Genomic DNA, 12,900 nt, shown 5'->3' with positions numbered 1-12,900 from the left:
TTACCAAGATCTGGTTACCACCCCTGACAAAAGAAATCCTGCCGAAAAATGATGTAATTTTTTTTAACCTTTTTGATAGCACTGGTTTGAAATTCTAATTTCCCTTAAAATATAATTTGTTCTTTTTACACATCTTACCTGACAAAAATGCATGTTTCCTTTCTTAGAACACAAAGCCCTTCTTTATGATTTTCTTTCATTGCTCTCTAAAAAGCCTTGATGTTAAGTGTTCAATGAACAGAATTTTCTGGAAATGGATTCAGCTGTCTGTGTGCGTGCCAGGGAAGCGATGCATTTGTTGGAGCATTTTCATCTTTGGGGGCTAACAATTGAATGCAGTCGCTTTTATTTCAGGGAGCAGAGTGCTGTAATTGGGAGGTGTGGACTGTCACGGGAAGAGCCACACGTGGGCAGGCACCCCATGAGTCAAAGCTCAGCTTTTCAAGTCAGCCATGCCAGTTCCCACCTCGCAGCGAGGCCCCGGCTTTGCGCACAGATGGGTTCTGTCTGGGAAATGAAATAGCTCCCTTTATCCCACCCACATGGCAAAGCAAAGAAAGCAAAACAGCATCTAATTTCTCAGCTCATGGCTTTATATTTATCTGCAAAGACAAAGTAAATATGATGAGCTTCTTCTCTTCCTGAATGATTTAACACTTACAAAGTAAATATACATATACACATACATAAAATGCCAGAAGCTTGGGATTAATTAGTTCTATGTAACAACCAAGCAGTGGCTAGTTCAATACTCTAAAAAAGAGGAAAGATTTCCAGAGAGTAAAACACTGTACTTCAGCTCACAATCTGAAGGAAACTCCTACTCAAACATCTTCAGAATGGACCTGCGTTCCTTGTTCTGCCATAATCATCGTTCTTTTTCTATTTCTGAAGTTAATCATCACAGTTTTCTCTTCTATGATTTTTTTTCTATCAATGCACCAAGGGATGGCAGCATCCAATGAGTGAGGACAGAGGTCCCTCCAGTACTGATGTGCTCTAACTGCAAATTTTCCATGTCTACAATTAGCAGGCATCTTCATCCACACATTTAGGTGCCCAAAGCCATTTTGGTCTACCCTTCCCTATGCTTATCATCTTACAGTGGATCCCTTTCTCTTTCTGTCTTAGCTACTATTTCCTCCTTCTGACTCATCTTAAATTGTGAGAAACATTATATTCATGGAAACTCACTTCTTCTGTGAGTTCCCCTTTGAGGAAGCTGAGAGCTGGTGGAGTTTTAAGCACAGTGATGGGGTCTGGATAGCACAGTTGGCATCAAGAACCAGGCGTGAATGTCTTCTGGGGAGTGGGACCGAGTGGACTGCGGTCACAATTAAGCACATGCTAGGAATCTGCATTGCACCGGTTACTTTAGGACTGCTTGCCCATGTCCCCTTAATATCAGTCTGTGCCTGGGAATTACTGTGCCCTCCTTCGGAAACCAGGAAACTGGGATCCGGATACATTCAGTCATTTGCTGCAGCTGAGCAGGAAATCATAACCAATGTCTGTTGGTTCAAACTCTTTTTAACCACTGTCCTCAAAGTCCTTTATACATAGAGGGGGATACATGTCATATCCTTTGGAACACACAGAGGAGCAGACGTCTCATGCCAGCTGACTGAGGACACACCCTGGAGGGCGCTGTGTCAGGCCGGGTGAGTCAGAAAGGATGGAAGACTGTCCACCTTAAAGAAAGTGTGGACTTTAATGGGAAGAGTGCTCCAGGGCACAGAATTAACTTGTGTTGGAATTCTGAGCTCGTTCAGGAAGCAAGGAGTCGGTCAGTTTGACTACAGAGAGAAGTTTCTAGGGGTGGTGGGGAATGCGGATGGTCAAGATGGTCAGGAGCTAAGAAAATGCAACTTTGCATCACTGACCATAATCTGGAAGCTTTTACCTGGGCCAAGGAAGGGGGGAAGTGGAGGAAGGAGGGCAGAGGTGGTGGCCAGTGGGTACAGGTGCCATAAACAGCATTAATCAGACAATGCAGAGTGCCCAGGATGCGGGGCTGGGGGCAGGGGCCTGGTGGTAGGGAGTGGATGACACAATAGTAGACAGAGGGCATCTACAAGAATCAGGGACCTACTGCGTGTGGAGGGGACAGGCAGAGGGACCGTGGGGAGTCCAGGGAAATGGCAAGATTTGGGATATGCAGGGCTGGGTATATGGTAACACAAGGGACAGAAACAGTTGTCTAGAAGGACTTGGAAGCAGCAATTTGGGTGCAGGCTGAGATGTTTGGCTTCAAACATATTGAGTCCTTTGACATATTAACGTTAAGTTGGGGACAGATTTGGAATCCAGTGTCCAGCTGGGAGATATGTCAGGGCTGAGATGGGCTCAGAGTCTTCTGTTTATACACGGAGAGGGGAAAGAGAGATGGAATTTTGGATACACTTCTGTTCAGGGGTGAGAAGGGAATCTGGGACAAGTTAAGATAATATATTTAAAGTCATGGAATCATGGTATCTTAAGAGCATTACAGACTTTTCAACTCAGCCTCATAATAAATGTTTGAATCCCTTCCACAGCACCTTGGACAGAGGTTAAAATGAGCCAAGCCGCTGGATGCTCCAGGGAGGGAGCGATGCCCTTGCTGCACATACGGTGCCGACCTCTCTTCCCACTGCTGACCTGCCTTCCACGTCTGTTGATGGCTCCCCACTCAACACATCTCCCCGGGACTCTGGCTCTTTTCTCTCTCCTCAGTTCAATTCTCATTTCCTCATCAGCAGCTCCTTCTCTGGTCTCCCCAGCTCCAGACTCAGCCCTCTAAGTGACATCCCCACTGCAGGAAGGATCTGAAACATCCCCACTGCAGGAAGAATGGATCTGAAACACAGCCCTCACTGGGTTGCATCTGTGCTCTGAAACTCTCAAAGGAACCTCCCTACCAACAGGAATCCTCAGCTCAGGGTACCAGCCACCCATGCTGGCCCCAGCGGTCTTTCCAGCTCGGTTGCCTCTTACTTCGGTCCACCAACCCTGTCTCTGAGTTTCCTGCTCTTGCATTTTCTGCCGAGACCCCCGTGACTTTGTTCCTCTGAGGCCCTTGGAGATGGTGCTTTGTCCCCACCCCTCCAGACAGACGTGACTTGCTCTGTACACCCTCCCACGCCCGGCAGGTGAAGCTGGTGTTCTGGTTCCCTGGGCTTCCAAGGACATCTGCACCCGTCTAACCTCTCTGCATCTGTTCAGCACAGCCTTTGCACCTTTCATTGTAACTTCCTGTTTTCATATTGTCTCTCTATTGGCCCTTTTGCCCTTATCTCCAGGCTCAGCCCAGTCACTGGAACAGTAAAGCCACATACAGTTTTTCCTGAGGATACAATTAATCACGAGAGACACCTTCCTTTTCTTGTGTTGAAATCCCTTGGTGTAATTTCTATCTGGATATAACAACGGCACCTTCTGGAAACGTTGAAAAAACCATTCGAATATTTCCAGGTAGCTACCACGCCCCAAGTAGCTCGGCTTCAGTGTCGTCTTTTCTAGGTTGAATTCTCTAATTTTCTTGACCACTCCTCAGGTGGCATAATTTCTAGGTAATTCCTTACTTGGGTCTCTCTTTTATGAAAGACATTTCCCCCGTCCTTCCTTCCCTCCCTCCTTCCTTCCTTCCTTCCTCCCTCCCTCCCTTCCTTCTTTCCCTCCTTCCTTCCTTCCCCACTTCCATCCTTCCTTTCTTCCCTTCCTCTCTCCTTCCCTCTTTTTTCCCTCCCTTACACCCCCCTTCCTTTCTCTTAATCCCCCTTCCCCTTCCTCTCTCCCTTTCTTCCTTTTTTATAATTCTTGTTCCACATTTTCTGGTCTGAATAGTTCTCCTCTTGGTTCACATCAAAGTAAGACAGATGTTGAGTCCTTCTTCTGCTACCTGCCATCTGTTAAGATGAGAACATCATCTCAAGTCATCTTCTTCTTGCCCAACACAGCTCAACAGCCTTTTGTGTTGTCTGTCACTTTTTTCCACCAATTTCAGCTCAGTCTGAGATTTAGACTTTGTGACACCTTTCCTGAAGCCCCGGCTACTTCTCTGTGCCCATCCTGGGCTTTGTGCTCAGCTCTTCATCTTTCGGGTGGGGAGATGGTGGAGAAATACTACCAGGGTAGCCTAGTGATATTGAAAGATGGAAAAAAGTAGTTTCAAAAAAATAACATGTGCTAGCACTGTGAAGTGCAAAGAGGGCTAGAAGATGATAATGAAAGGAGAATTTGGGGATCAGAAGGTAATTGGTCACCTGCCTTTAGGAGAGCACTTTCATTTGAGTGGTGGGGAGAGCAGTGAGACTGAGGATTTGGGAGCTGGTGAGTAATTAGTTGAGTATCAAAGTAAATAGTTGAGTATCAAAGACTCTTTCAAGAATTCAGTGGGGAAAAGAAATGGAAAGAAGGGCAGCAGAAGATAGGCAAACAAGAAGGAATCCTTTTTTTTAAAATATAGGGGAGCCTGAGTGGTAGCGAATATAGAGATAAAAAATAAATAAACCAAATATTTTTGATGGGCAAATATAAAATTATAAAGTCACTATTGATTCTGTGTTAATATATCTTTTAATTCTATGTTTCTTTGATACATCTTTTTAAACTAGCTTAATATGGATGTGGCAGGCTTTCTTTCTTGAATGTTCCAAAGCTGAAGAAGTTTCACAGGAAGAGAACTGGGTAGACAACAGTGATTTCGGCTCTCTTGCTAATTCTTCCCTAACTGATGTGTGATTTCCAAGTTCCCTTCAGTTTTCATGTCAGCAAAATAGAGCATAACAGTGTCAAGTTTATTTGCACCTATCTGCACAGCTATTAAGACACTAAAGCAAGATAGAGCATAGTAAAGCCTTATGGAAAAGGAAGAAGAGAGAAAGCATGGAAAGTGCTAGCACTCTGTCAATTAATACACGGTTCAGTCAGTTCTTGGGAAGAGGCACCTCAGCTGGATGAAGAGCCTCGCAGTGTGGTCTCCCGGGTTCCGTGTTCTTTGTGGACCATCGCTCCTGTGGGGTCTGTACGTGGCATGAGGGGTTCTTATTAACACGGCAGCACGGGCCTCCAACATTGCAGCTGTGGCAGTCCTGAGTGCATACGCTAACGTTTCTTTAAAAAGGAGGACTCTCATTCATCGCCACATCATTACATTTTCACCTCCGAAGAAATTCTAGTTAAGTGAAGGGCATCTGCTTTGGTTCATACCTCTACTGAGCAGTCACTAGCACACACCCACAAAAACATAAAAACCAATTTGGTGGCAGCAGATTTCCCCCTGCTTTACCATCTCTCAAAAGCCCTTATTGCCAAGCTCCCTCACAACAACCCCTGCTTTCTGTGGAATTTAAAGGGGTCTCATAAAGTAGCTGTATTCCTAAGGGCTATAAAACCTGCATTTACATTTTTACAAGGTCGCAAAGAGGACTCCCAGTCATCAGCTCAAATGAAAGCTGATTCTAAAACCATGACAAAATATATAGCCCAGAAAGAAAACCGTACAGACTTGCCATCTCAGAAAGTTGCAAATACAAACACAGACGAAACAGAGCACGTGGGCAGAGGGCAAAGCCCAGGGTGACCCCAACTCTCCCCATCCTTCTCCTGCCCCCCCCACCCCGTCCCTCGCTCCACGGCTGCACTTGGCCTGGCCCTGCTGCCATCCCACTGTTCCTTTGTTTCCCCACTCTCAGATACAGAAACCCCTTTTTAAAAATTTAGTTCTGCCATAACACATTTGAAGTTTTGAAAGGACAAGTTTTTTAAAATGAAGGTCAAAAGGAAAAATGAGAGGAAGGAAGGAAGAAAACGCAAAGCCGAGAACTAAAGTTTCAGAGTAGAGGCTTCTGATCCCATCTAAGCCCAAAACTGGGCATCTATTAGCTAGGTAACGAAGTCTCTGGGGGTGCCCACCTCCCACCCCTTCACTATGGAGCACCGGGGACCCTTTGCCTACGTAGGACTCAATGCATCAGTGCCACGACCATCTTCACGCGAGTCTACCTTGAGTCCAAGGTCTTTGTGCTCCTAGATGCACACCTTTCCTCCTTTACATTATTAAAGTTCAAGCTAAGCTTTGGTCTTACAGATGAGGAGAGATTTAGCTCATTTGCAGGGCAGATTAATGGAATATTGAACAGTCGTGGCCCACCCCTTCAGCTGTGCCTGTGGAGGGCTCCAAGGCCACGTTCTCTCCGAGAACGGCCTCCTGGAACTAATGGGCCTTAGAGTGTTAATGCACTTTAAAGCAAGCTTAAAGTAATAAATAGGCTTCTGTTCAAGGGAAGAAGGCCATTTTGCCACAGAAACATGGTCAAGTTTTATGTCATACACTGATTTTTATCTTTAGCTTCTTTGAAGTCTTGGAAGTAGCTTTTTGGCTTGACGCTGCCAGTTGACCCATACAGGTTGGTGTTTTGCACCCTCTTGGGTAAACTCATACTAGAGGGGGAAGCTTTTAGTGATCCTGGACCTGTTTGCTTGACATGGGAATCAAAGTTTTATAAGGTTGTGTCTGCTGAGATCATGGTGATTTATTTTATAACCTTGCACTTCAAAGGATCTAGCGGTGGGGGAAAATCAGGGCATGACTTAAAGCAAAATGTGGCTTCTGAACTCCTGGATAAGGTTACAGATTTTAAAAAAAATGTAGCACTTGAAGACAATTTAGACTTTAGGAGGTCACTAGGCTCTAAAATTAGTCAAGCGCTCAGGAAGGAAGAATATAGGTTGGCTAAATTGCTTGAGTCCCATTTTCTTTCTTTCTTTCTTTTTTTTTTTTTTTTGGATTTTTACATAAAAGCAAATTTACCTATGGTGCATTCACTAGGTTGCTTGTCTATACAGTGAAACAAACCTGCTTAAAAACATTGAGTAGCATCTAGCAATCAAACAAGGTCTATGACAGGGAGTTGATCTTACAGTGTTCGTTAGGGACCCTACAGTATTTTCCTATAATCCAGATTTATTTCCAGTTTTGATCCTGATCAGTGGTTGCTCAGGTAACTTTGACATATTATTAGAAATGTCCTTATTTTACACTATAAAATATTGTATGAAGCCATTCAATCTGTAAATATATTTGAACTGATTCTAACCCAGGGATAGGATCTGTGCCTTATGTGGGTCAGGTAGTAACTGGATGATTCTACTTATGAACTGTTTCATAGATAGGCACCTACTACCGTAAACTCTGTGGCTGTGCTTTTTTTTCATGAGAGATTTGGAAACATTTTGTGTTATTAATTAACATAACATTTCAAGGGCCCTTCAGGCCTAAAAGACAAAGATCTTTTGGGGGCAAGGTCTGGCCTTTCACTGATTCCCCCTTAACAGCCCTAGTCACTTGCTCTGCCCTTTTATGACACAGTTTTCAATGTTAAAGAAAGATGAGTCTGTCCCTTGAAAGCCTTTGCTGACCATTCTGCGACAGAATCTTAGTAACCTTCTTTTCTCTCTAGGACCTAGCCAAAATCTTGTGATCAAATAGAAATGGTTTAATAAGAAAATTTTACTGTTGGTTTTAAAAAATGTTACACCTGGCATGTGGTAGATAATCAATGAAGGTGTGTTGAATTAAATATTTCAGTGCATCCAAAGTAAAACTTGCCATTTGGAAGGCAATGGAATTAGGTGTCCGATCATTTTGCCTTCTTGCTTCCCTCTTGTCAGACTCTTGATTTGGAAGCTTTTATTAAGCACGTAAAATGCAAGACTGCAGATGCCTTTGTGCCCTGCAAGCTACTTCTCTGGAATACTTTGCTTCTCAGCATCTCCCGTGAATACATCTTCTTTTCCACAGCATTTATTTTCGTCCCACTGAAACCTTTGTGCTGGCTCTATCTCTTCTCTGGCACAAAGAAAATAAAACCATTTCCGGGGAATGAAAGGCTGGACTCGCTAATGTGATGTATTGCTTTCCTTACGAAGACCAGCTACAAAATAGTGGTGTCAAATAGCAGACATGCGGACAATAAAAATGCCAGCCCAGGATATTTTCTGGACAGAGTCCTTGCAAAGCAATAACTAAATTACAAGGGACTATTAAGAACAGAAAGGAAGGATGTCGCACCTGCCATCAGTCTAACTCAAATGCACTAGGAAGAGTCAGCAACATCTTTAGCATCTTTTCCTTACTCTTGGCAAAGCAGAATGAAGTTGAGGTGCTTAAGTCATAAGTAGAAGAGGAAAATCAAACAATAGTTGCGGAGGTAAAAGTAAGCAACGGGGACCAGGGGCAAAAAGAAAAGGTGAATTTGGGAGAGGGTGGAAGATGCTGGGAAGGATTTCCTCAACGTTTAACCCATTTGCTGCCAAACCCTTGTCATCAAATAGAAATGATGGATGAGAAAATGTTACCGTTGATTTTTAAGAATGTTATATGGACAATTCATAGCCCTCTAAGTGCAGCCAGTTAGACATGGCTGTCTAAATGCAACAAAAACACGCCACCCTGGTACCTCTATAACGATGTCCCTAAAGTCCACACAATGGGTTTCTGTTTTCGGTGAAAGAGGGGTTATAAAAATAAAGTCCTTTTGGTATTTTATTTATTTATTTTTTTGCGGTACTCGGGCCTCGCTCCGAGGCATGTGGGATCTTCCCAGACCGGGGCACGAACCTGCGCCCCCTTCATCGGCAGGCAGACTCCCAACCACTGCACCACCAGGGAAGCCCCCTTTTGTTATTTTAATGACAAACACTTGTGAATGGAATCCAGCACAGCTCACCTGATATTGAATTTCTCAATAGATTAGAACATTATGTTTTTGTAGTGCTGTTTTCTGTAGCTCTTGAATGCCCCCCCCTTTCCTCCCTAGTTGTGATGAATCGCCTCCTCTTTTGTGCTTAGGTAGGATTTGTTTGTTTTAGCATTCGTGACATTTTGGCTCTTTTCCTGGTACATGCCTGTGCGTCTGCCTCATACACTAAACCTAAAGTTCAGAAGGCTCTTTCTTTTCATCTTGTACATCAAGCACCTAGCACGGCCCTTAGGATATAGGATTCACTCAAGAGAATCTGCAAAATTAAAAGGTAAGTGGAGAATGTGATTTAGAAAGAATATTTCAATGAGATTGACGGTGCATCTGAATTATTGGGCTACAGAAGGTGAAAAAGGAAGAACTATTAAAGTGTGCAGATGGAGTGCCATGCATTTCAAATATCTTAATTTGTTGGCCAACTAGAAGCACATTGATAGTAAAATGGGTTAGAGTCCCATCAAAAGGAGTGCTCTGGCTACCTGAAGACAGGTGAAAATATCCCCATGTTCTGCGGTTCTAACTGGACTACAGTCAAATCAAGCATTTACACAAGTGGTCAATGCTTTCCAAGTCTACCAGCCAGGCTTGGGGATATCCCAGATATAGTATAAGGACAGTGCTTCCAGGCCTGTTCCTCAAATGCAACTTTGAAGAATACATGGGATGTTGCATACTCCTCACTGCACTGGTACTAAAATGCAGGCAGCTTATATATACATTTTACCAAGAAGCGACTTGGTTAAATACCCTGACAGGTAAAGAGGAGGGACTCAGAGCACTGTCCTGCACAGGGCTTTGCATAGGAAAGAACTCATTGGCCTCACACTGCACAGCCAGGGCAGGTAGGGCTGTTGGCCAGAAGCTGGAACAGCCCTGTCGCACAGAATCTATAGAGCCAGACACGGGAATAACCGTGCTGCTGACAAAGGCTCCCATCTGGTCCAAGATCTCATCGTCCATTCTTTCCTTTTTTTTTCTTAGTTAAAACGAAACTCTTACACCAAGCTTCAGCTCTGATGTCTAATTCAGTGAAGTGTGTGTTTTCTGCCTCACAACGCTTTCCCAGGACCATAAGCCTTCAATTTCCATTTCCTGGCAATAAAATAGTTCTCAATTCCAGAACCAATCTGGAAGGTCTTTTTAAAGGATACCCTGAGAAAACCATAATTCGAAAAGAGTCATGTACCACGATGTTCATTGCAGCTCTATTTACAATAGGCAGGACATGGAAGCAACCTAAGTGCCCATCGACAGATGAATGGATAAAGAAGATGTGGCACATATATACAATGGAATATTACTCAGCCATAAAAAGAAACGAAGTTGAGTTATTTGTAGTCAAGTGGATGGACCTAGAGTCTGTCAGACAGAGTGAAGTAAGTCAGAAAGAGAAAAACAAATACCGTATGCTAACACATATATATGGAATCTAAAAAAAAAAAAAGGTTCTGAAGAATCTAGGGCCAGGACGGGAATAAAGACGCAGACGTAGAGAATAGACTTGAGGACACAGGGAGGGGGAAGGGTAAGCTGGGATGAAGTGAGAGAGTGGCACTGACATATATACACTACCAAGCGTAAGATAGCTAGTGGGAAGCAGCCACATGGCACAGGGAGATCAGCTCAGTGCTTTGTGACCACCTAGAGGGGTGGGATAGGGAGGGTGGGAGGGAGACGCAAGAGGGAGGAGATATGGGGATATATGTATATGTATAGCTGATTCACTTTGCGATACAGCAGAAACTAACACACCATTGTAAAGCAATTATACTCCAATAAAGATGTTAAAATAAACATAAAGGAGGCTGTAACTTGTGGCCTTGCTGCGGCGGCTCAACATTAAAGAGTGGGGTTGGCAAACCCTCGTGAAAGTCATTCTCTTTGCCTGCCTTGCTGGAGACGTGAAAGAGGTTGGCTCTCACTCAATTTCTGAGTCGTAACATTTGCGTGACTTGCGTGTGAGGCCCCGCCGTCCTGCTGACGGCACATCACAGGTCACAGAACCAGGCAGCGCGGGGAACCTGGCGCAGAGAGGGTAAGGCACTCCGCGGGGCCGATTCCCTCCCAGCCAGCCGTCTGTCCTGCTTTGCGGGGGGGACGGCCGAGCCTCCACTCACCTCTCAGCCTCTTCAGCCTCTGCTCCCGTCTCCTCCTCCGAACCACCAGCAGGAGTACGAACAGCAGGAGCAAGCCCACCAGGATACAGGAGATGGTCACCAGCATCTTGAGCCCTTCATTGGTCGCCAGCCCTTCATCGCTTTGGACAACTGACTTAATGAGTGGAGGGACTGTACCTGAAAGCAGGGCCATGATGTTAGGCGGCAGTTAATGGCGACAGCATGGCCGAGTTTTTAGAGATGACGGGTTACCAGAACCGCGCGAGTGAGCGAGGGCGTCCGCGGTGATGGGAATGAGAGGAACGCTCCCTCTAAGTCCTCGTCCATTCCTTTCCTGGCTCGCTCCCCTCCTACGCTTACTCTACGGAACGTCGAACCAGAGTGTGCGCGAAGGGCAGAGCACCTCGTTTTTTGGAAAGGGACTCCATTTGGCAACGTACTGCTGGGTGCAGACACTTGAAAGCATAAGGTCCAGCCTGGGCGCTTAAAAGAGCCACACGCACTTCAGTGGAGTTGAGTGTCACCCAGAGCCCAATTGAGAGGGGCTGTTTGAAAAGCTGCACATCAGAGAAGGAACAATGGGTTTGGCAAGTGGACAGAAGGGAGTCTGTGGGGAGACGGTACCAGATGAGCCTGCTTAAAGGAGCTTAAAATCTCTTTCTGTTTGGTTATTCCCTTGCTCTCTATCACGGGTGTAAGGCCAAATTTACTTTTAAAACTATTTCCGGGTATAAGAGTAAAACCAACTCTTCAAAGGGGAGCCATCCAAGTCTCTAAAGCAAAAGCTACTTATTGGCCCACGTAAAGCTCTGAAGTTCAGATTATTTAGAATTACAAGGAAACACCTGCGTAGACTGAACTCTGAGCTGCCTTAAGCTGCCTTCTGCTCAGAGGCTTAATACAATGGGTGCGGAGATTCAAACACAGGCATCCACATTTTATGGGGCCTGCGTTTTGGCACCGACCATTATGCAAGATGCTCCAGTCCACTGTATCTTCCATGTAAAACAAGGACCAGGAAGTCAGTGATTCAGGAAAAATAATGCAAAAATAATACAATTTCCCTCTGAGCAAAAAGAGTCTTGTCCTGCATTTAGTGAGTAGAGCAGGGACAATAGAATGACGGGCCCCTTTGCTCTCTGCTAAGGCCAAGAAGATCATTCTTCCAACTTGATATAGAGTGTTTTGGCTGCAAACGCAAGTCTGCAAATGCTCAGAACCCACATAAGAGGCACGTAAGGGGATGCAGGTGAGGATGGGCCTGCAAAACCAAGATGACACAGGACCAGTGGAAACATCTGGCTGAGGAAATGGCAGAAGAAAGAGTCAAATAAAGCCACGGGCGAATCTGAAATCTGACTGGTATTGATAGATATAAAGCTAATGGTCAACGTTTGTTGTTCCTAAAATGAAAAAAATTCTTCAGGCAGAAGTGACAAAAAGGATATTAAAGCTTTATATCCACAAGCTTAGTTCAAAAAAAAAGAAACCTTTTTTCAAGGAAAATATACATATGTATTCTTATTTCTAGTGTAATAGGATTATTTCAGATTTCAGAAAATTTTAAATGTAGCTCCCAGGACTTTTTCGTGATTTAATCTAAGATCTTGGATAAAGTGAGAATATTTCTTTTAGAAGACAAATATTTAAGATCTGCAGAGCACTTTGACAGTAAGAATGACAGTTTCAAATGTCGCACGCGAGTGGTTTCTAATTAAATGATTAGCTGTGAACCTATCACGGACGTGCACCTTGAAGCCGCGTGCTCTGGACCACACAGATTACGAAGAAGCTGGGCACCAGAGCGTGATGGTTGTAAGGCAATTAATGGACATCAATCATCTAAAGTAAGAAATATACTTCCTGCCCAAGTGTGTACCCTGCTAGCAAAGGGCTTTGGGGAGCCCTTACATGCCAGGGAAAATGGTCAGTGTTGACGTCCTTTCTTTTGTCAGATCAAAGAATGAAACCGTGTGGGAGGAGAAAGCAAGTTGTCCACACTGCTCTGCGGTGGCTCGTGCTCTGTGATGGGACCTCTT

General features: G+C 44.5%; 1 protein-coding gene across 4 annotated transcripts in view; it reads right to left on the bottom strand.

The window, feature by feature from the left end:
- DSCAM (DS cell adhesion molecule) overlaps window positions 1-12,900 on the bottom strand; it is a 752,061-nt gene that overhangs the window by 39,188 nt on the left and 699,973 nt on the right. For all 4 annotated transcript variants that reach the window (XM_030835449.2, XM_060297784.1, XM_060297782.1 and 1 more), the window contains exon 27: window positions 10,862-11,038. In XM_030835449.2, coding sequence (XP_030691309.1) covers window positions 10,862-11,038 — 177 coding nt within the window. The remainder of the gene's footprint in view (window positions 1-10,861; window positions 11,039-12,900) is intronic.

This window comes from Globicephala melas, chromosome 4 (assembly GCF_963455315.2).
Source record: "Globicephala melas chromosome 4, mGloMel1.2, whole genome shotgun sequence".
NCBI lineage: Eukaryota > Metazoa > Chordata > Mammalia > Artiodactyla > Delphinidae > Globicephala > Globicephala melas.
Note: the sequence above shows the minus strand (reverse complement) of the source record. Positions and strands in the feature narration are given on the sequence as shown.